This window comes from Mauremys mutica, chromosome 3 (genome assembly GCF_020497125.1).
Source record: "Mauremys mutica isolate MM-2020 ecotype Southern chromosome 3, ASM2049712v1, whole genome shotgun sequence".
In the NCBI taxonomy this organism is placed as follows: Eukaryota; Metazoa; Chordata; order Testudines; family Geoemydidae; genus Mauremys; species Mauremys mutica.
In genome coordinates this window covers 104,485,520-104,509,760 of record NC_059074.1, presented here as the reverse complement: position 1 = coordinate 104,509,760, position 24,241 = coordinate 104,485,520, and the positions used below count along the sequence as shown (strand labels likewise).

The following is a 24,241-nucleotide window of genomic DNA, read 5'->3' as shown; positions in this document are numbered from 1 at the left end:
TTGTAATTTAATGTTTTTCTCCTGACTGCAAAGTCACTTAAGGGCACATGATTTTTTCCAAGGGAAGAGTGTTGTTGAAGTTAATAAGATGGTTTCCCCTCAGACATAAATCTATTTGGCCTGTGGTTTGTGGTTCCCAAGTGATTCCTAGTGTGAGCATTCCACTGAAAACAATGGAAAACAGACTTGAAGACCATTTGCTTAAAGATTTAAAGACCTTCTGAGCAGTGATATTTTGAGGGATGTTTCCATAGCTTCTTTATCTCATTTCTACAGCTGTTAACTTTTGCCATTAGCTCACCTCTCTATCATAAGATATGAAATTGTTAATTTAATGAATGTTGCATAATGTATTTAATGAGAGAGACATTAGTAATACTCAATACAACCACACATTAAATGAAGCAATGCAATCTTCTTACAGGTTTCTGTACTTCAATTATTTTTATTATGCAATTGGCTTCAGTTTTATTTTCTAGTAGCATTTACAACCTCTCTCATCTCCGTGCCAGAACTAAAGTAATATTGGCAACAATAATTGAACTCCAGTACACAGATGATTGTGCTGTAGTTGCACATTCAAAGGAGGAGCTATAAACAGCCCTTAATTGCTTCTCTGAAGCTTACAAAAGCCTAGGGCTAACGCTGAACATTGGCAAAACAAAAGTTCACCACCAGCCAGCTCCTGGTCAATCATCAGACCCAGAAAAGAAGATCTACATTGACAGAGAAGAACTGGAAAATGTAGAATACTTTGCCTATCTTGGCAGCCATCTCTCACAGAGGGCAGACATGGACATCGAGATTCAGCACAGAATCCGCTGTGCCAGCTTTGCCTTTGGCAGACTGTCTTGCCAAGTGGATGTTCAACAATCACAACATCAGAACACACACTAGACTTTTAGTTTACAAAGCGGTGGTAATCCCAACTCTCCTTTACGTCTGTGAGACTTGGGTGACCTATAGAAAACACCTGAGACACCAGCACTTTCTTTGGAAGATCTTCAACATAAAGTGGGAGAATCGCATACTAATGTCAGTGTCCTCACAGAGGCCAACATCTTCAGTGTTGAAGCCTTGATTAACCAGCACCAACTGAGGTGGAGGGGGCACTGTGTGCGCATGCCTGAGGTATGCTTACCAAAAAAACTGCTATACGCCCAACTCACCAACGGAGAAAGAAAATGGGGAGGTCAAAAGAAACGCTTTAAAGACACCCCCAGGATAAACATCAAGAGATATGACATCGACACCGCACACTGGGAGACAGTAGCCCAGGACAAGGAAAACTGGCAAAGGCTCACCAGAGAGGGAACGTCCACTTTTGAGGAAAATCACCTTGCCCTGGTCGCAGAAAAACACCAGAACAGAAAGGAAAGACAACGGTCATGCAGTAATTGCGGCCCAACCCTTACTTCAAACCCCACCTGCAACGTTCGCCAACAAGCCTGTGGCTCAAGAATCAGACTCCTCCGTCACCAAAGGAGCCATAAAAAATAAAACGTGATGGAACATAGGGACCTAACAGCCAGATCCTCAAAGGTATTTAGGCACAGAACTCCCTTTGAAATGAATGGGGGATAAGCACCTTTGAGGAGCTGAACTATGACACTTCTGAAAATTGGATTAAGGACCCATAGTCATTTAGGGGCTTTTGAAAGTGTTATATTCTTGTAATTGGAAGAGAAGCAGAATCCAGATAAAGAGAACCATTCCTTATCTATAGACATGGATCCTTTACATGTACAGCAATGTATTGCAAAATGTTATTGAACCAGATTTAAATTCAAATCGCATTTTATTCTTCACATTAAAACACGAAATATTTAGACATAATTTTAAAATGAATGACTACACTTCAATACTGCACTCTTTAGAGATCAGTTCAACAAAATCAGAGAACTATCCACAATGACTCCAAGATCTTTCCTCATTAGTTGTAGCTAAATTAGCCCCCATCATATTGTATGTATAGTTGGGATTATTTTTTCCAATGTGCATTACTTTACATTTATCCACATTAAATTTCATTTGCCATTTTGTTGCACAGTCACTTAGTTTTGTGAGATCTTTTTGAAGTTCTTCACAGTCTGCTGTGGTCTTAACTATCTTGAGCAGTTTAGTATCGTCTGCAAACTTTGCCACCTCACTGTTTACCCCTTTCTCCAAATCATTTATGAATAAGTTGAATAGGATTGGTCCTAGGACTGACCCTTGGGGAACACCACTAGTTACCGCTCTCCATTTTGAAAATTTACAATTTATTCCTACCCTTTGTTCCCTGACTTTTAAGCGGTTCTCAATCCATGAAAGGATCTTCCCTCTTATTCCATGACAACTTAATTTACGTAAGAGCCTTTGGTGAGGGACCTTGTTGAAGGCTTTCTGGAAATCTAAGTACACTATGTCCACTGGATCACCCTTGTCCACATGTTTGTTGACCCCTTCAGAGAACTCTGATAGATTAGTAAGACATGATTTCCCTTTACAGAAACTATGTTCACTTTAGCCCAACAATTTATGTTCTTCTATGTGTCTGATAGTTTTATTCTTTACTATTGTTTCAACTAATTTGCCCGGCACTGAGGTTAGACTTACTGGTCTGTAATTGCCAGGATCACCTCTAGAGCCCTTTTTAAATATTGGCATTACATTAGCTATCTTCCAGTCATTGGGTACAGAAGCTGATTTAAAGGACAGGTTACAAACCATAGTTAATAGTTCCACAATTTCACATTTGATTTCTTTCAGAACTCTTGGGCGAATGCCATCTGGTCCCGGTGACTTGTTACTGTTAAGTTTATCAATTAATTCCAAAACTTCCTCTAGTGACACTTCAATCTGTGACAATTCCTCAGATTTGTCACCTACAATGATAGCTCAGGTTTGGGAATCTCCCTAACATCCTCAGCCGTGAAGACTGAAGCAAAGAATTCATTTAGTTTCTCCACAATGACTTTATCATTTTTAAGTGCTCCTTTTTTATCTCGATTGTCCAGGGTCCCCAGTGGTTGTTTAGCAGGCTTCCTGCTTCTGATGTACTTAAAAAACATTTTGCTATTACCTTTTGAGTTTTTGGCTAGCTGTTCTTCAAACTCCTTTTTGGCTTTTCTTATTACATTTTTCACGTAATTTGTCAGTGTTTATGCGCCTTTCTATTTACCTCACTAGGATTTGACTTCCACTTTTTAAAAGATGCCTTTTTATCTCTCACTGCTTTTTACATGGTTGTTAAGCTATGGTGGCTCTTTTTTAGTTCTTTTACTGTGTTTTTTTAATTTGGGGTATACATTTAAGTTGGGCCTCTATTATGGTGTCTTTGAAAAGTATCCATGCAGCTTTCAGGGATTTCACTCTAGTCACTGTACCTTTTAATTTCTAACTAACTTCATTTTTGCATAGTTCCTCTTTCTGAAATTAAATGCACAGTGTTGAGCTGCTGAGGTGTTCTTCCCACCATGGGAATGTTAAATGTTATTATATTATAGTCACTATTTCCAAGCGGTCCTGTTATAGTTACCTTTTGGACCAGATCCTACACTCCACTTAGGACTAAATTGAGAATTGCCTTTCCCCTTGTGGGTTCCTGTACCAGCTGCTCCAAGAAGCAGTCATTTAAAGTATCGAGAAATTTTGTCTCTGCATTTTGTCCTGAGGTGACATGTTCCCAGTCAATATGGGGATAATTGAAATCCCCCACTATTATTGAGTTCTTTATTTTGATAGCCTCTCTAATCTCCCTTAGCATTTCATCGTCACTGTCACTGTCCTGGTCAGGTGGTCGATAATAGATCCCTACTGTTATATTCTTATTATAGGTTGAGGAGGGGCCCCCCCATTTGCTTTGGCCCCAGGAAACCTTAATCCGCTTCTGAGTGGAAGTCTTAGGGTATGTCTGCACAGCCACTGCAGATGGGAGCAAGTCTGAGAGCCCAGATAGACCGACTTGCACTAGCACAGCTCAAGCTAGTATGCTAAAAATAACTGCGTGGACTTTGTGGCTCCGGCAAAGCTTTGGGCTAGCCACCCGAGCTCAAACTGAGGGGTCAGGTGGGCTTCAGGTCAGGTGGCTACCTAGCCAAAGTCTCCACCAGACCTGCAACATCCACACTGCTATTTTAACCAGGCTAGCACAAGTCTGTCTACACCCATGAATAATTTGAGCAAGGTCAATTGTTTTCCTGCACGCTTACCTTGGCTGTCTCTTTCACAGTCAAACATACCAGCAAAGGTAAGGCACAGGGCCTTGTTTGCCTTTGTCTCTGTGAAATGATTTGAAACATTGGTCAGTTATAGATCAACAAATATTTTGGGCTTGATTCTGCCACCTTTACTCAACAAGTGGTCACACTGAAATCAGTGGGCCGGCTCTCAGAGGGAGGTACTACTCACCATGAAAATTGAGTCCTTTGTAATTAAATGGCTCTTCCTGTGCCACAGAGTGATATCTGGCATTGCAATAATCATAATGCTTTGCACTCTGAGGTCTTTTCATGCAATTTTACAAAGGTGAGTAAGATGGAGAAACTGAGGTACAGAGCGGCTAAAAGCTTGCCCAAGGGCACATAGCGAGTCAATGGCAGACCCAAAATCAGGTCACCTGAGTCTCAATCCTGTGCTCTATCCACAGACTCTTCCATACAGTAATAAGGCCATTAGTTATATGGCCAAATAAGAAAACAAATATTCATAGAATCAGTGCAGAGTTTGGAATACACCTGCCTCTACAGACTAAAGCTTGCTGCTCTTAGGCACCTGTGGCACCACATAACAAGCATTCCAGTTTGATTACAGATGTATGTGCAGCTGTTGCATGAATGGCTGGGGAGAGGCTAAGGCCTAGTCTACACTGCCACTTAACAGTGCTGCAACTTTCTCACGCAGGGGTGTGAAAAAACACACACACACACACACCCCGAGTGCTGCAGGTTCAGCGCTGGAAAGTGCCAGTGTAGACAGTGCACCAGCTCTGGGATCCACACTCCCAGTGCTGGTAGCTACTCCCCTCGTGGGGGTGGATTTTTTACAGCGCTGGTGCCACAACTACACAGCCATGTTAAAGCACTGCCGCGGCAGCACTTTAACGTTGCTAGTGAAGCCATACCCTTAGTTGTATGTTAGAACTATAACAGTCAGGTTTTCTGTGTTCCCTGGTGGCTGCAGGGTAGAGCTTGGGGTGTCCCATTGAAGGTTAGAGCACCCTTGCTTGATCAAGGGTAGGCAGATGTATTGGGGTGGGGTAGGGAATGGTCTGGCCTACTAGTCAGAGAAAGCATCCAGGCTGGGGAACAAAGGCAAAGGTCAGCACCAGAGTCAATTGCCAGGGATCAAGCCAGAGTCAGAACCAGGAATCAAAGCTGAGGGTCAGAGCCAAGGGTCAAAAGCCAGGGGTTGGAGCCAGGACAGGTAACTGAAGAATAGAGATGAGGTAAATATCAAGCATGGAACAGAAGTATGGTGGAAACAGGAGTAAAGGCAGGAGCAGAGCAGGAATCAGGAACAGGGTTGGGTATAGGAGGCAGGCGCATGCATCCATAACAGGAAATCACCTTGCTACTTAGGCAAACTTCTTATGCCTCCTTCAGCCTTACATAGCATGAATGGACCAATCAGTGGAGCGTGGCCATCCTCCAGTCAGGCTCCTGTGGGTGGTGCCTTGGCTGAGGCTATAATCCTATGAACTAGCTCCTGGGCCCACCTGGTTTCACCAGGCCCTCACTGGAACCTAGGACATCACAGCTGGAAGGCAATAAAGTAGGTGTGTGTTCCAAACTCTGCACAGTGTATGTAACCATACTGTAAAGCTCACCGGTGTAACATTTGGTGTATATGGTTCTCTAGGGTTGTTTTACTGGAGTATTTTGCTACTTTAAGGACCTATTCTGCCACCACACACACAGCATGGATAGATTGATTTTGAATAGCTACTTATTATTATTTTATTATTTTTGTATTACAGTAGTGCCTTGTAGCTCCAGCCCTAATGCAAAACACATAATGAAGAGATGGTCACTGTCCTGAAGAGCTTATAGTTTAAGTATGAGGGCAACAGGGGATAAAACATACAGATGGCAGGAGCACAAGGTAACAGTGAGATGATTAAGATCTGTGTGATAAGCAGTGGTCACTGCAAACTGTCCCTGCCAGCAGGTATATGGGATCTTGGGGAGCAATTACCACATGGGTGGGGTGCAAAATAAACTTTATTAAGAGAATGCAAAAACAGGGAAAATTTAATAGTGAGGGGTGTGGGGTTTGTTAAGGTAGACAATTGGGGAGGGGTTTCTTTTGGTGAACAGTATAGGGGGTTTCAATAGTGGGGTACAATACAATTGGTAAACAATTAACACTGAGGTATAAATGTAACAGGTAGCTAACAATTTCTATGTAAAAAGGTGTGTCACAGCAGCATATAACCAACTAACAGTTATGGAAAAATATTTTAAATAACAAACAATTTTAGGTAAAAATGTGTCACAGTGGTGTAAATATAGAATGTGAGGTGTATCAGAGAGGAAAAAAGTAACCAATGGGGTTTTATGCTAGATTGGGATGGGGGAAGAGGAGCACGTGGTGGAGCAGAGGGACATTTAAACTTAGAGAGACACAGAGAACAGACAGACTGTAAGGAGTCAGAGGGACACAAAGACGCTGGGTGGGGGAGGGTTGCAGTGGAAAGACAGACTTAACCACAATTATGCAAAACACAGCAAAATCTTATCTATGATCTAACTTAACCAAGACTACACAAATAAGCAAGTAACAAAACACAATGCAACAATTCTCTAAGCCTAACTTACAGAGTATAAAGCTAAACCTAACTTAACCTAATGAGTGCACCTTATACTAGGGGTGGTTCTCCAAGGGTGTGGCTGCAGCAGTGGAGCAACTGCAAGTGAGCTGCCCAGGATAGAATCCAGGGAGGCACAGGTTTATTTCTAGCAGCAAAGGAGCTGCAGAACCAGAACCAGAATACAGATGCAGACCAAGGAGTTAACTTGGGTCTGTCTGTTGGGGAAAGAGAAGCCAGCAGCTAGAACAGGTGGGGGTCTGCAAGAGAAAGTTCTTACCAATCCCCAGGACAACAGCAGAGGCAGAAGCAGGTACAGTAGTTTCAGCATCAGAGGACGCAGAGAGGACTCAATTCGTTCACAATAATCAGGAGATCTCCAGGCAAAATTCGTTGTTCGTGGGAGGGGAGTTTAAAAACGGGGGTACGCTCAAAAACAAACGAGAGCGGGGAGAGGGCCTCCCAAAGACCCCTAGCTGATCAGACCAGGTGGCAAAGCAAGGACCTTCTCCAAGGTCTGCTTAGAAAATGTCTGGTTAATATAGGTAGACTTAGGCAGTTTCCCGTCAGTAACTTTGATTGGTCCCCCTTCTTAGAGGGGAGGAGAGAAAGCAGGGAAAGGTCTTCAGGTGGGCACAGACATGTCCGGGCTAGTCCTAAGTCACAGGCATGACTTACATGCTCAGCTATGTGGCCATATAAGGTCTTGCATTCTTGGGCAGTGCCCCTACACCGAGCCCAGGTCTGAACAAAGGAGACAGGGGCCCACCCCCACCTGAGCAGAGCAATGGCTCTGGTTAGTCTGCAAAGGCCATTCCACTGAGCAGGGCCAGGCTATGACTCTTGCTAGCCCCATGGCCGGGAGGGGCGGCCACACAGAGAGGAAAACAAAAAGGGAATGCAGCAGGGAGGCAGCTATAACAGACACAAACCAGCTGCCTAACCACTGTCGAGTGTTCTGTAGGCATGACAGCACATGAGGGTCTTAAGGAGGGATTTGAAAGAGCACCATGTGGTGGCTTTGAGGCTTTGCCTTTTTTGATACTATTGAGAGTAATGTTCGTAAACATTTGCTCCTCCATAACAAGATGGGAATTGTCTATATCAGGTCAATTCCATGCCTGATCTGGTTGGAGCATATTAGTCGTTCCCTTAATGAATAATAACTTTTATGCTCCTCTGGGATTCAAGATTAAGCTAACAAAGATCTAGCGTTTTTCTTTAGGAATATTGCTACTTGGAATTCAAATGAGTGACATTATTAATAAAAGGAATCTTTCCCTCCCTCAATCTTTTAATTTTCACATGCATGTTTCACTTATAATGAACAAAACAAACTAATGTTAAACTAATTAATCAGTTCTTATACTGTTGGACTTTTTCACTAGGGATAATATAGATAGAAAGAGAAGCATAGAAAGACATTCTGTACACCACACTATCTTGAGTTGTAATTACTAATTCTTCACTATTTTATGTAGTAGATTTCAGCTTTAGTGACCCCTATGTGTATCAAGGGATCGGTTGGCTACATGGAACAAACATTATTTTCCAAAAACCATGTGCTCTGATGTGTTTGGAACTTGTTTGCAATGAATAACTTGGCTTTCAGCAGTAAGGATCAGATTGGAAATAATTTCACGGATTTACTTTCATAGAATTATAGAAAGTAGATCATCCAGTTCCTCTCCCTTCTGATGTGTATTGGCAAATGATTTTGTCCTTTCTAGCTTTAAATATCAAAAGCAATTGGGCTTTTATCATTTTATATGTGTACAGTGCCTAGCACAGTGCAGTCCTGATTCTTGGTTTCTAGGCACAACCTCAATACAAACAAATAATTATCCTAACAGAAGAATATTCCACAGCATAAGCTATTTTACTATCAAGTTCTCCCTGGTACCATACATTTTCTCTTTGTTAATTGCATCCCATTAACCTTATAATAGTCAGGTTGAATTACTGTACTCTCCCATGCTGACATGTAAGCTCTTCTTTGATGTTGCCAAAAGACAAGAAAGAATTGAATAACTCCACTATAGCTAAAGAATGGGACAGCTTGTGAGCCAGTTAGTCTGGGTCAACGTCTTCCTCTCCATTGACTTTACTGGATTTACATTGGTGTGACAGCAGAATTTGGCACCTTATTTTTATTTTTCATATTTATTAGAAAGCCCTGATCTCAACAACTTTAGACTCTTATACAATTAATTCAAAGGTATAAATCAATGGAATCCAAACTATTATTGCCCCTCCTTTTGATACCAGTGTCCCATTATGACATAGCATCGGCCCTCTGCTGCGTTATAGCAGAAATTCAGGGCTTCACTGGTCATGTTCTAGTGGAGGAGAAAAACAACAACCTGGAGTCTAGATATATTCTAGGTGTAACTTTCTTTATTTATACATAAACACCAGTCCAGGAACAGAGAGACACACAATCCCTTCTTTAGGCATTGGTGTTGGGCTGAGATTCCTGGTTCGCAGGAAGCAACTATTCCTGAAGAATGGACTCTAATCAGAGCCCAAAGCAGAGAACAGACAGTCCTGCGGCTCGTACAGTTCCCCGTACCCAGGACCACTTCCTCTGCACAGAACCTTCCATAATAAAAACACAGCATGTATTCCCAAGATTGAACATTTGCTTGCAAGCTAAAGGGAGGGTGGAGCAGGAAGAAAACTGGAAAGACCGTGTAGCAAGGCCACCGGGTGAAGCCTGCCATAACAATACAATGACTTATACAACTGAACTAACCCCTATCTCCCAAAATATAAACTAACAAATAACAAACTCCATCATGTAAACACAGTAGCTTGTCTGCATTACCCACCGGATCAGCGGGAAGCAATCAATCCAGCAGGGGTCAATTTATCTCATATAGTATAGATGCAATAAATTGACCGTTGAGCGCTCTCCCGTCAACTCCGGTACTCCACCAGAACAAGGAGCGCAAGCGGAGTCAACAGGAGCGCGTCAGCTGTCGACTTACCGCAGTGAAGACAAAGAATCCTCACAGAAAACAGCCTGCCACCAGGTTCCTAACTGGGAGTCAGGGGGCTGTCAGCTCTCATGTTACCACTGGCCAGAACTGCAGTGGTGTCACTCAGGGAAACAGGCATTTCTTAGGGCTTGTCTACACTGGCAGTTTACAGCGCTGTAACTCTATCGCTCAGGGGTGTGAAAAAATGCCCCCCTGAGCAACAAAAGATTTAGCGCTGCAATGCTCCCGGCAATAAAGTTACCACCCCTTGTTCAGGGTGGTTATTTTTTATTACTGGGAGAGCTCTCCCCGGGCGATAGAGCGTGACTACACTGCCCATGTCACACCGCTGCCGCGACAGTGTAGACATACCCTTACTCTGCCCTGGCAAGATGGAAATGTTGCTTTTCTACGTGCAGGGGTGCCATCTGGGGGCAAAGGGGGGAGGTTCTGCTTCCCCCCCAGTTTCCACACACATCCTAGCCCCAGGTGGAGCTCTTTGCTGCAGCACAGCCTGAATGTGGAATGGGAGTTCTGCAGAGGAGAGATGCTGCTCCCAGTTTGTGCCCCTGGGGCAAGGAGTCAATATTTTGCTTACAAACAGGGGCAGGGTGATTAAGATAAGAAAGGGCTGGTAATTAAATTAAGGATCTGGCAGTTATTAAATGAGCCTGTAAAACAGGAATCCTGGGAGGGGGGAGGGTTTGAAGACAGAATGCAGGGAACTCAGAAGAAATACAGCTAAGGTTACATTCAGAAAAGAGGGAGATCTGAAAGGGATAGGTGAAAAGAAGGGGCCAAAAAGGGAAGGATTAGCATGTCACCCCAGCACCGTAGTATCTGAGCGCCTTACAATGTTTAACCTATTTCTCCCCACAGCCCCTCTGTAAGATAGAGCAGTGATGTTATCCCCATTGTACAGATGGGGCACTGAGGCACAGAGAGGCTAAAGGCCAGATTTTCAAAGGTATTTAGGCACCTAGTGGGATTTTCAAAAGCGTCTAGAAGGTTAGGAGCTTTGTAACCCCTACTAGCTGCCTGCATCTTTGGGTGCCTAAAAACCTTTGAAACTCCATCCCTAAGGCACTGGCCTGAGGTCATACAGGAAGTCCAACCTAGGTCTCTGAGGGCTAGCTCCTGATCCACTGGACGAGCCTATCTCTCTGCTGCATGCTGCAAAAATAGAGTCTGATAGATGGGAGCAAAACCAAGAAGGCCAGTTCTCTGAGACTCCAGCAAATGGTCCAGGTAATTGGGAAGGATGTCATGGTTGACAGCATAAAAAGCATCACAGAGGTCAGGGAGGATGAAGAAAGAGAGAGAATGAGAGGAGATCACTTAACCCCCAAGGGGTGGCAGGTTCTGCCTCATGCTGGGTTGTAGAGCAATGGCTGCTGTGCAATTCTCTCTCACAGCAGACTGCACCTGTATGGCATGCACATCGCTGTCTTCCATGTACTGGGATGGAGCTGGTTATTCCTTATCTAGCTGGAGATTAAATTTTTGGCATGTTATAATATTCCAGGGCTGCACTGTAAGAATGTCAGATTCATTTGTCAAGTCAGCTCAAAAGTGAGGCTAAAGCTCTGGAGTTCCAAAGGGCTTTTAAGGTTAACAATAGTAAAGCAACTTCACAGAGCTCATTCTTTGTTCTTTAGCTTTACATCTCAGGCTCCCCGACCACTTCAGAAGCACTGGAAATAAAGAGGCAACCAACCTAATCCATACCATACATCAAATTCTTTTGCAAGCTCAGCTAACACTATAGCATTTGTGGGAATTGGATTTTAATTTTACTTCTTAAAGAAATCTCTTATTCTAAAAAATATTAATGGAATCGAATTTTTTTCCAAGAATGGAGAAGGCGCTGTGATTATCTTTTTTTAAAAGTCTCTTTTCATAACATGCCTCTTACTGAGTCAGACCAATGGTCCATTTAGCTCAGTATCCTATCTCCAACAGTGGCCAATACCAGCACTTCATGGGGAGTGTACAGAACAGGGCAATTGGAGTGATCCACCCCCCTCAGCTTCTGCCAGGCAGAGGTTTAGGGTTACACAAGCTGGGGATTGTATGTATCCCTGACTAACTTAGTTAATAGCCATTGATGGACCTGTCCTCCATCAACTTATCTAGTTCCTTTTTGAGTTCAGTTATGCCTCTGGCCATCACAACATCCCAGGGCAATGAGTTCCACAGATTGACTGTGCATTGTGTGAAAAAGTACTTGCTCTTGTTTGTCTTCAAAAGACTGCCTATTAACTTCATTGGGTGACCCCTGGTTTTTATATTGTGGGAAAGGGTAAATACCACTTCTCTAGTCACGTTTTTCACACCATTCATGCTTTTATAAACTTCTATCATATTCCCCACACACACTTAATCATCTCGTTTCTAAGATGAACAGCCCTAAGCTGTTCAGTTTCTCCTCATATGGAAGCCGTTCCATACCCTTCATCATCTTTGTTACCCTTCTCTGAATCTTTTCCAGTTCCACTATATCTTTTTTGAGATAACCAAAACTGCATTCACTATTCAAGAACATACCATGGATTTATATAGTAGCATTATGATATTTTCTGTCTGAGTCTCTACCCCTTTCCTAATATGGCCATTTCCTAACGTCCTGTTAGCCTTTTTGACCACTGTTGTAAATGGAGCTGAAGTTTTCAGAGAACAATCCATAGCGACTCCAAGATCTCTTTCTTGAATGATAAGAGCTAATTTAGACCCCATCATTATATATGTGTAGTTGGGATTATTTTTTCTAATGTGCATTACTTTGCACTTAACAATGTTGAATTTCATTTGCCAGTTTGTTGCCCAGTCACCTAGTTTTCTGAGATCCCCGTAACCCTTTGCAATCAGCTTTGCACTTAACTATCTTGAATAATTTTTTATCATTTGCAAACATTGTCACCTCTCTGTTTCCCCCTTTTCCAGGTCATTAGTGAATATGTTGAACAGCACCTGTCCCATTACAGATCCTTGGGGGACCCCCGCTCTTTCTCTTTCTCCATTGTGAAAACTGACAATTTATTCCTGCCCTTTGTTTCCTATCTTTTAACCAGTCACTGATCCATGAGAGGACCTTCCCTCTTATCCCATGAGGACATAGTTTCCTTAAGAACACAATAGCACTGATGAGGTAAACTCTGTGCAAGCTTCCCTCACGCATCAGTGCCAGTTTAAGCCAATGCTGATTTGTTCCCGTAGTATCTGGATTCCCCTGAGCAGAAAGACTTTTAAAACAAGCTGGAATATGCCAGATTCTGTCATAGTTCTGTGTTACGGACAAGCTGTAATAATTGTAGTCACAGAGAAAGAGAGAGCGAGAGATACCACAGTCATCAGCCAACTACATACATGCACCATTGTTAGTAAGACTTGTGACCTTCAGCTGCAAAAACACAAACCTTTGCCTGGTGAGCTAAAAAAGCAATTTCCATAATTACACCTAACATTCCATTCAGCTGGGGGCCATGAGACACATACACATGAGCAAACTGCTCACTAAGGCCCCCCATTCAGCAGGGCATTTAAGCGTGCTCTTAAATCCCACTGATGTAAATGAGGCTTAAGCACATGCTAAAGTTAAGCACATGCTTAAGTGCTTTTCTGACTAGGGAAGGACTGCTGAATCAGCCCTTGGTAGAAGATGTAGCAGTTACTTCTCTGCATTGACATATGAGAATCTGCATTAATTTATCAGTCCTAGTCTCTGCTGTTCACTTAGCTAAGAGCCATGGGAGCTTGAGCCGCAGCTTGAGGTTGATGGGAGTCCTAAAATTTTAACCTAAAGCTGAATTTCTGCTAAAATGTGTTCATTTGGTTATGACCTCATGCTCCCAACCCACCCACCCCTATCTTGTCCACTTGTTGCATGCTCTCTGACACTTAGAGTGTAAGCTTGCTGGAGCAGAGAGAGCCGTCTTTGTTACTTGTCTGTGTAGTGCTGAACACAATGGGGCTCTGCCCTTGACTGCGGTTCCAAGGTACTACCACAATAACAAGTAGAATGTCTTATCTAGCCAATTCTTGAATAACTGTAGTGCTGGTTTTCAGCCACCTTCCTTTTCGTTTACAGCGTCACTGGCACATCACTTTTACTACAAAGAATTTCCCCCCACATTGTATAACTGTGATATATATCTATACCAGGAGTCGGCAACCTGAAGCACGCGTGCCAAAGGTGCACGTGGGCTGATTTCTAGTGGCACACTGCTGCCAGCCGGGGTCCCGGCCTCCGGCCTTGCTCAGCCTGATGCCAGCCTAGGTGGACAGAACCCGGGCCGGTGGCCAGGACCCCGGCTGGCAAGGAACCGGCGGCTAGGACCCCAGACCAGAAGCGGGCTGAGCGGCTCTTCTCACTGCCGGTCTGGGGTCCCGGCTGCTGGCCCCGCTCAGCCTGCTGCCAGCCCAGGTTCCATCCATCGAGGCCGGCACTGGGCTGGGTGGGGCCGGCAGCTGGGATCCCGGCTGGCAGGGGCCAGCAGACAGAACCCCTGAGAGGCTCAGCCTGCTGCCGGTCTGGGGTTCCATCTGCCGCCCACGCTGCCGGTCTAGCACGCGAAACCTTTTCCTGGTATGTGAAACCTTAAATTAATGAAGACTTGGCACACCACTTCCCAAAGGTTGCTGACCCCTAACCTATACAATACAAAATCCTACCCTTACCTCCACAAGGGGGGAGCAACGACTGTAGTGGAAACAAGACAGTTCTGCTGCTGAGAGCCTGGCAAAGCTGGATCTCTCTTGTATATGTCTTTTTTTTTTCCCCAGTAGCCCAACTCCATGGGCAGGGGCAGTGAGTTATATGGGCCCATGGTGCCCAGGCTCCAGCAATATTCAGGGCCTGGGGGCCTGGCTCCACCACTGTTTGGGGCTGGGTCTTTCCCTGGGCCTTGCCTGCTGCTCCGCTGCACCTCCCTGAGCATATCCTGGCCCCCACTTGCTGCCCCCATGTGCCTCCCTGGGCTCTGGAGCCTCACCCCTGTTGCTCCAGGCTGACAGGGTTGGGAGTTCAATCCCTGAGGGGGACCGCTTAGGGATCTGGGGCAAAAAATCTGTCTGGGGATTAGTCCTGCTTTGAGCAGGGGGTTGGACTAGATGACCTCCTGAGGTCCCTTCCAACCCTGATATTCTATGACTCTGCTCTTCTGGCTCCTGGCATCAACAGCTGCTTCAGAGTCCTAGTGCCCTCCATCTACTAATATAATACAGGGGTTCTCAAACTGGGGGTTGGGACCCCTCAGGGAGGGTCATGAGGTTATTACATGGGCTCTGTCAGTCTCCACCCCAAACCTTGCTTTACCTCCAGCATTTATAATGGTGTTAAATATATAAAAAAGTGTTTTTAATTTATAAGCGGTCACACAGAGGCTTGCTATGTTAAATATAATTGATATAATATATGGAGATATGCCTATTTCATAGAGCTGGAAGGGATGGGACCCTGAGAGGTTGTTGTGTCCAGCCCCCTGTGTTCACTAGCAGGCCCAAATACTGATTTTTTTGCCCCAGATCCCTAAGTGGCCCCCTCAAGGATTGAATTGACAACCCTGGGTTTAGTTGGCCAATGCTTAAACCACTGAACTATCCCTGCCCCTAGTCTGCCCCTGACCTTCGGCCTCAGAGGTCACTTCCTTTTTCCGGAGGACCCCTCCACCAGCACAGGGGCCCCCCACCTGCAGTCACTGCTCCTGCCCCACAGTGGCCCCATCCCTCACCCCCAGTGAGGCTACAGTGAGGCAGCAGGGGAGGAGGTGCACATGTGATGGCAGCCACCCTCCAGCACCCACCACAGGGGAGGCGAGGGGGCTTCCTGGACCTGAGAGGGGGCCCTAGGAGCATGTGCAGTGACAGTGGTACGAGGTGAGTGTGCTGCCGGGGTCAGAGGGGGCCCCTCCCTCAGAGCTCACTGCTGCCAGTGGGGAGAGGGCTGAGTGGAGTCCTCCTATTTGGCCCCAGCCCCAGAGCAGCCTGCGTGCACCCCAAACTCATCCCCAGCTCTGCCCCACCCCAAAGCCCACACCCCCAGCTAGAGCCCTCACCCCCCACACCTCTACACTCTGCCCTAGCCCTGAGCCCCTCCCACACCCCAAACCCTTCATCCCCAGCCACACCCCACAGCCCTCACCTCTGCATCCCTTCCCACCGCACCCCCTCCCATCCCCAAACTCCATCCCAGAGCCTGCACCCCTCACCCCCTCCTGCACACACACCCGCCCCAGCCCAGAGCCTGCACCCAAACTCCGTCTCAGAGCCTCCACCCCACCCCCTTCTCACACATGTTCTCCTGCTCCCAAACTCCCTCCCAGAGCCTGCACCCCTCACACTCTCCTGCACACACCCCCAACCCCAGCCCAGAGCCTGCACCCAAACTGCATCCCATAGCCTGCACTCCTCACCCCCACCAGCTTCCCCAGCCCAGAGCCTGCACCCAAACTGCATCCCAGACTCTGCACCCCAGAGTCCCTCCCCAACCCAAACTCCCTCCCAGAGCCCAAACTCCCTCCCTCACCTCTTCTGCACCCAAACTCCTTCCCAGAACTTGCACCCCTGCTGGCCCCAATCCCTTGCCCCAACCCAGGGACTGCACCCCAGACCTCCTCCCCCGGCCCAAACTCCCTCCCAGAACCTTAGGCAGGTGAGGGGGCGGAGTTTGGGGGGGCGGGTTCTGGTCATCACCAAAATTTCTACAAACCTGCCAGCCCTATCCCTGGGGAATCAGTGCATTGCCACTTGCAGAAGGATGGGAACAGAGGATCTGCTGTTAAAAGATTCCTTTAGTCCTTCCTCCCACCATAGTAGGGGTGACGTTCTTTTCAGACCTACGTCCTATGTAGTGCCACAAAGGTGTCAATAGGGTAGGTCCACCCTGCCATTCCACTAACTTGGGGAGAGGATGATTTCTCCCTTAGGATCTCCCTAGCACTCAGCAGAGATACTTAGACTGGGCACTGGCAACTGGATTTGCCCGAGAGTGAATTAGAAGAGGCAGGGAGTGGGAAGAGAAGAAAAACAACGACGACATGCTCATCAATTACAGAAACAAGCGTGCAGTAAGTGACCAGCTTTCCAATGACCTCCAGCAAACTATTGAAGCATGAACATTGCAGCTAATTGATGGGCAAAGTTGATTGACTGCTCTGCGGTTGTAGAGGTTTCAGATTAAAAACCAGGCAATATGGGGAAACATCAAAGCAATATGGGGAAATATATCTGATGGGGGAGAGAAAGTAAGGATGATCGGATCTTTGGCTTTGGATTTTTATCACCAAAACTTTAAATTGCCAACAGTTAATTTAAAAGTCAGAGCTGAAAAAAGCTGTGTCTTTCTAGGTACTTAAACCTTTGCCTGCAGCCAACAGAGGTAACTAAATATTTGGTTAATGGAGGCTATTAAACAATAACAATAAACAGACCATGAACATCTATAGCAGGTTATAAATAAGTGAATACATGTTTAAAGTAGATCTTCTTTCATCCTCACCTGTTTATTTACAGGCAGTGATACCTTCCTTCTGGCAATAAAGGCAAAGCCAAGATCAGGTTTACTATAGTAAAATAAGTTAAAAACATATATCTTAAAAAAACAATATTGTCATCTTCACATTTATCAGGCATCATTTTTTTAAACAAATAAAATAAAGATGCCAGTCTGGCTTTCCTTGCCCGGTTTCTATTAATTTCCTGTTTTGTAATGCTACAGCAGGTGTTGCTCACTGGCGTATTGACACTAACATTAATGTTTATTTTGAAAGAAGTCATTATGCACTATTATCACAACTGTGGCACCAGGAGAGTTTCTATCTTTCCGGCTTTCTGAATGCACATGTCTGTGGACATTGAAGATGACCAGTCAATACCCTAATATAATCAGCACACCAAGTGTACTGCACAAGTCTGATATTCACATCTTTACCACACTAAACCATTTGTTACCTTGGCCTAATGTTAAAGGGTGGAAATAATAGTTAATTCACTTCACAGGGATGTCATGAGAAAGAAATAATATTTATTAAACATTTTAAAATGAAAATAATATTCAGGGCTATTATATTAATGACAAATAGGATCTTGTTTTATCAATTTTTAATTCTAAATTGATAGCAGATTGACAGTTTTGCTACCAAATCAACCTAGAAATTTGGTCAGGGAAATCATTGGCTAGTGCAACAGATGCTTAAAGCTGCACAGCTTAGCAGCCACTTGGGAATTCTTGTATTCCTCTGCATACCCCTAATTCTTGTACCAGTGATGTCTGACAATGCTGACAGTGGTGGTGTAACACGTTGAAGGAAATTTAGAAGTGATACAGGTGCAGGAATTATGAAAGTGAACTAAAAACGAGCACCCTGGAACAGCTGCAATAAGAAAACCAGGAGGCTTCTGTAAAGCAGTGCATTTTATTTCCACATGTCATTCTCCAGATTAATTGAAGTCTTCCGTTAATGCAATTAACATGCCTCAGCATGAGGCAATATTTTTATTTTATTTCGCAACAGTCTCCTTCATTGGAAAACTCAGTTTTATTTACCAAATCCCCATTTTTAATGTAAGGAATTCTTAAACACTCAAGATTAGTTATATACAAGCTACAGTATAACCGCATTTTACTGAATATGCAAATGTACAAAATTGTAACAGCAGCTTTTAACAGTTAAATACTGTTAGAATTCCTATATGTTTCTACTTTCGTACTTGAACAATAAGCAGCAAACCATTATATTTCCACCGGGCATGTGGAAAAGGCGTTATAATATGATTGCATGCAAATAGCTTTCTACAGCATGTTTTCAAATGTGCCGAACAGGTAACAGTGTTATATGTCAGGAAATCTAAGGCTGTGATGCAGTCAGTATTTGACCCTCACCCATAGACACAAAATACTGAACACAGTGAGAACAGATTGGCAATTAATGTGGTGTTCAGTGGCCTGCATGGATAAAAAAGAAATTGACTATTTTAATGATCCCGCTACCAGTAAGAAAAGCCGACTTCATTATTCTAGAATGCATTTTTTTAAATTAATTTACTTTATAAACAATAAATAGAGAATTTATTTAAAAATACATGAAGAATGTTGAACAGAAGGTAAACATGATATTTCAGATCACTGTAAATGACTCTCATTACTTCAGTGCAGTTGTACATTAAGTGCAGCATACAGCTCTGTGTGCCGCTTCTTCAACAGCTCAGCTATTTTAGGCTCTGTCATAAACATCTTTAGCCCTGAACACCATCTTTTCAAAAAATATATTTTAAAGGTTATGTTTCTGGATGCTACATTAAAAAATGTTATTGCATACTGAGCTGTATTTATATATACACACACACACACACATGGACATAATCTAAAACGAATGAACTGCTCTAGAACCTGATTCTGAAAATATTTACTGCTGGTCTTAAGTAGTTCCAATGGCTTCACTGAAGGATGCTCCCTGGGCCTAATACAAAACCCAACTTTAATGAGGAGTGATTGCAAAATAGTAAACATTTGTAGGATGGGATCCTTATTTTGCTGATCAGAGCTTCTCAACAGTTCGGGTCTGATTCTGATCTCACTCTTTTGTAAATCAGGAGTAACTCCACTGAAGACAATGGAATTACATTTAGTGTAAACCAACTTTAAGGCCTGCTCTACACATAGATTGTGTACCAAATTAACTGTTTCAGTTAGGGTTGTGATTTTATACTAATAAAATTAGTGTGGTACAGCTCTTTGCATGGATGCTGTTACACTGTTACAACAGTATAAAGCAGTGGTCTCCAAAGTGGGGTGCGCACAACCCAGGGGGTGCGCAAGAGGATCCTTCGGGATGCGCAGCAGAAGGAGCACTGCCGGAGCAGTGTCGCTTCGGCAGTTCGGGTGGGAGTCCATGCGCCTTTTTTTTTTTTTTGCTTGGGGTGGAAAAAATGGTAGAGCCAGCCCTGCGGTGTGGCAGGGGGTGTGTGCTCAAAAATTTTTTACTAATAGGGGTGCGTGATCAAAAAAGTTTGGAGACCACTGGTATAAAGTATAACCGTATAAAGGTGCTTAAAATGTACCTTGTGTCTCCCTCCCTACACAAGGAACCAAGCAGATGTGTCCTCACCAGTAATATATTTTAAAAATTCTGCTTTTCAGGGAGTTGGTAACTCCTCGTTTTCTATTAAATAATCTTTCTTTCTATAATTGGTCCCTCTAACCAACCTCCATACCCCAAGGTAGGCCTCTTTTAATGAGCTCTTGTTAACTTCTTCAGTGCTAGCTTCTTTTTGGACAATCCCGTCAGTGCTGTCCTTCTGTTCCTCTACACACTGACTGTCCCCAGTTGCTGATTCCTTTACAGCTGTCTCTTCAGTCCCTTTCTCCTTGGACATCTCTTTCATTACAAATGGTGGTTGGCCTCCAGCATGTCCCTTCTCCTCTTCCTCTCTAGCTTCTTTCTCCAGGTCTTCATAGTTGCTTTGCCGTCTGGTCTCAGTGTACTTGACCACACAGTAAATGAGAGAGCCCAAGGTATTGACCACTACACCTGCTATAAACAACCTTGTGGGCGCCACATCATTGAATGCCACCATCCCCACTGTGATGGTTGCTATGCTCTTCACCACCCCAACAAAGCTGGTGGTCACAGCTGAGTTAATGTAGGTGCAGTGAAGAGTGGTAAAGTTCATGGCACAGCCAAAGAAGATGCAAGCAATAAAGATGCATGTCATGACAGGGTCCTTCCAGCCTGGGAAAGACCAGACGTTGATGGAATCCATGCTGGCAAAGGAGCAGATAATGAGAAAAGGAGTAGCTGAAACAGCAATGGCATATTGGGCTGTCAGGGGTCCATAGTCACTATCTGCACTTGTCTTTTGAATGAGCACCAAATATGCAGCATGTACCAGCACAGCCAGCGCTCCTGTCACATACCCTACGGGGTCACCAGTCAGGTCACCAGCTCCTGCCAGAAGAGACAAAAAGAAAAATGCATTTACAAGAGAGAGAGAAAGAGATGAGAAGGAGTGGGAACCACCTTCTTATTTGTGACATTATTTAAGACCAAACAGAGAGACAACATCAGTTTAAATGAATGTTACTGATGATTTCTGATTACTATTCTAGCACTAGAAAAGGTTCAGAAAAGGGCAACTAAAATGATTAGGGGTTTAGAGAGGGTCCCATACGAGGAAAGATTAAAGAGGCTAGGACTCTTCAGCTTGGAAAAGAGAAGACTAAGGGGGGACATGATAGAGGTATATAAAATCATGAGTGATGTTGAGAAAGTGGATAAGGAAAAGTTATTTACTTATTCCCATAATACAAGAACTAGGGGTCACCAAATGAAATTAATGGGCAGCAGGTTTAAAACAAATAAAAGGAAGTTCTTCTTCACGCAGCACACAGTCAACTTGTGGAACTCCTTACCTGAGGAGGTTGTGAAGGCTAGGACTATAACAATGTTTAAAAGGGGACTGGATAAATTAATGGTGGCTAAGTCCATAAATGGCTATTAGCCAGGATGGGTAAGAATGGTGTCCCTAGCCTCTGTTTGTCAGAGGATGGAGATGGATGGCAGGAGAGAGATCACTTGATCATTGCCTGTTAGGTTCACTCCCTCTGGGGCACCTGGCATTGGCCACTGTCGGTAGACAGATACTGGGCTAGATGGACCTTTGGTCTGACCCGGTATGGCCGTTCTTATGTTCTTATGCTAAATTACACTATCTTCTGACCAATAGCTAGATGAAAAGTCACCATCCCATACAAAATCTCTCTCTCCCTTATTTCAAAGTCATAACTTTAACATATTATTCTCCAGATCCGACCCAGCCAGATAGTTTTATCTCAGAGCCAAAATTAGTTTGCATCCACTCTTTTTTTGGGGGGGGGGCGGGAGGGGAAGTAAGGAAGGAGAGAAGGAAGGAAGAGAAAGGAAACATTCAGTTGATATATAATCATAGCAGGAAAATATTTTTGTATTGCTGCCTCTGCCTCAAACTATCCCCAGAGCTCAGTACCAGCGGGATGTGCCATTTAGCTTTCAGTGTTCAGTCTCCTGATCTTGCCCTTCCTACCTCCCCCCAATAAAGCAGGAAGCTTCTGGCGTCCGGAGAAGGAGCCCAAGGTTTGGTTTCAGTGCAAAATGAACCGTATGTTTTTCATTCCGGTTCCATGGATAGTTCATAAATCCGTGTGTTGCCATGTCCCTAGCGGAGCCAGATTCTGCCTTCAGAACCCACATATGGATGTCACCGTTGCTGTCAATGGGGGTAAAGCGTGAGGATCCGAGGGCAGAGTTTGGCTTTCCCTCTTGATGCCCGGTTGCAGCTTCCAGCTGCCGCCTCCTTTCCAGATCCCCGGCTTCCCTGCCGCAGCCTCCGATCTACCCCAGCCTCTCAAGGAGAAGCCAGGCAGCTCCCAAGGGCGCAGAACTCGTGGGTGGGAGAAGGGACAAGGGTGATCGCCTTCTCAACTCCTATTTCTATGTAGCCCACCAGTATAACCGGGCCACTCCTCGCTGGTCCCTGTAGCCCCAGAGCTGGAAACCACCCACTATTCACCAGACGTGCCCTGCACAACGGGATCGCTGCTCCCAAGCCACAGAGAGTTGGGAACAATGTAACCTGCTTGCCCCCCGAGTAACAGTCCCGCGTACTGACCTATTCCAAGCCGCGGGCAGGAAGCTCAGAGGGGACCGGGAGGAAAGGGGGAAGCAGGGAATGGGATGAGAGATCTGCGCAGACAGAGCGAGCTAAGGGGGTAGGAAGGGGGGGTGGAAGGGAACAGGGGGGCTAAGGAGTGGCAGGGAGGGAGTGTGCTGGGGGAGGAGGGGCTGCCAGAGGAAGATGAGGATGGAGGGGGGGATTGGAGAGGTTGGAACAGGGATGGGAGGGAAGATGCTGGGGGTAAGGGATGGGGTGAGGGCTTGGCCGAATGGCAGAAGAGGTAACGGGGATGGGCTGAAGGGTTGGTGGGGACGGGAGGAGAGGTGTGAGGGCATGGGGCGGGGGGGGAGAGCAGCGCTGGTGACGGGGCGGGAGGGAAGGTGGTGGGGGATGGGGTGGGTGTGGATGGGCGATAGGGTGACGGGGCGATGGGCTGAGAGGTGGGAGATAGGAGGGAAGATGATGGGGTGAGGATGGGAGAGGAGGGGGCAATGGGGATGTGGTGACGGGGCGATGGGGATGGGAGGTGATGGGGATGATGGTGGGGCGATGGGGCCGGCAGTGCGGGGGATGGGCTGGGAGGGGGGGGTAGGGAAGGTGGGGGACCGGGCGATGGGGATGGGAGATGGTGATGGGGTGATGGGGCGATGGGGCCGGCAGTGCGGGCGATGGGCTGGGAGGGGGGTAGGGAAGGTGGGGGACGGGGCAATGGGGATGATGGTGATGGGGCGATGGGGCCGGCAGGGCAGAGGAGGCGGCGGAGCGGGCGATGGGCTGGGTGGGGCGGGAGGGAAGTTGGGGGGGGCGATGGGGCCGGCAGTGCGGGCGATGGGCTGGGAGGGGGGTAGGGAAGGTGGGGGACGGGGCGATGGGGATGCTGGTGATGGGGCGATGGGGCCGGCAGGGCAGAGGAGGCGGCGGAGCGGGCCCGTCGGAGGGCAGGGCGGGGCGGGCTCACCTGCCAGCGCTGCCCCGCAGGTGGTGACGAGCACGGCGCCCAGCACCCCGGCCGAGGGGCCGCCGTTCTTGAGCACCAGGACGCCCAGCAGCAGCGTGGCCAGGGGCAGGCAGCGCTTGAACACCACGTACATGGGCAGGCTGAGCCCGCGCAGCGCCCACAGGGTGAGGCTGGACTGCAGCGTGGAGAGCGCGGCCACGGCCGCGAAGGGGCGCGCCAGGCTGAGCCCGAAGGGGGGCAGGGCCACCAGCCCCAGGCGCCGCAGCAGCGCCAGGCTGAGGGCGGCCAGCGCGCTGCTCAGGCACTGCAGCAGCGTCAGGAAGGCGAAGTGGTAGCGGCTGAGGAGGAACTTGAGCAGGATGTTCAGCGAGCCCGAGAAGAGCCCGTGGGCCACCGCCACCCCGATGCCCAGCGCGCGGCCCTGGCACAGCCGCATGGCAGCCCGCTCCGCCCCGCCGCGCCCGGGCTCCAGCCGCGCCTGCCGCGGGGACGAGGCGGCGATCCCCGTAGTGCCTGGGAGCCGCCGGCTTTCCCGCCGCCGGAGCAGCTGCAGCAGCTCCGCTCTGTGGGTCCCCGTCCGGGCAAGTGACACTGAGCCCAGCGCCGCTCGCTCTCTCGCTCGCAGCAAAGGGACAGGAGGGCGGGGGAGGGGCTGATCTGGGGGGCGGGGGGGATCCCAGGGAGAATCTCTCCGCAGCCCTTGGAAACCCTGGTCCAGAGGAGCCCGAGCTCCCGCTGACGCGTGCGGGGCTGGGCGCCCGCGCTGCACTTCCCGTTACTTTCATTACAGCGGGATCCTTTTCTTGCATTTGCTGATTTTCCTTCCTGACCGCTTCCCTGGCCCCGGGGGCGAGTCACTGCTGG

At 46.6% G+C, this 24,241-nt stretch overlaps 1 protein-coding gene across 1 annotated transcript; it reads right to left on the bottom strand.

Annotated features, from left to right (window-relative positions):
- Positions 1 to 19,681: 19,681 nt before the first annotated feature.
- Positions 19,682 to 23,947, bottom strand: SLC35D3 (solute carrier family 35 member D3). The gene is made up of 2 exons (XM_045008618.1): positions 23,378 to 23,947; positions 19,682 to 20,714 (listed from the first exon to the last, which is right to left on the bottom strand). Exons 1-2 carry the CDS (start codon positions 23,811 to 23,813, stop codon positions 19,903 to 19,905), a joined length of 1,248 nt encoding a protein of 415 aa, XP_044864553.1. The 5' UTR covers positions 23,814 to 23,947; the 3' UTR covers positions 19,682 to 19,902.
- Positions 23,948 to 24,241: the final 294 nt, after the last annotated feature.

Bases quoted from the DNA above. Each gene is read 5' to 3' on its own strand.
- SLC35D3 (XM_045008618.1), bottom strand. From the start codon at position 23,813: ATGCGGCTGTGCCAGGGCCGCGCGCTGGGCATCGGGGTGGCGGTGGCC. The intron at 20,715-23,377 runs GTGAGCCCGCCC...CTCTTCTGGCAG, and splicing joins CTGCGGGGCAGCGCTGGCAG to GAGCTGGTGACCTGACTGGT.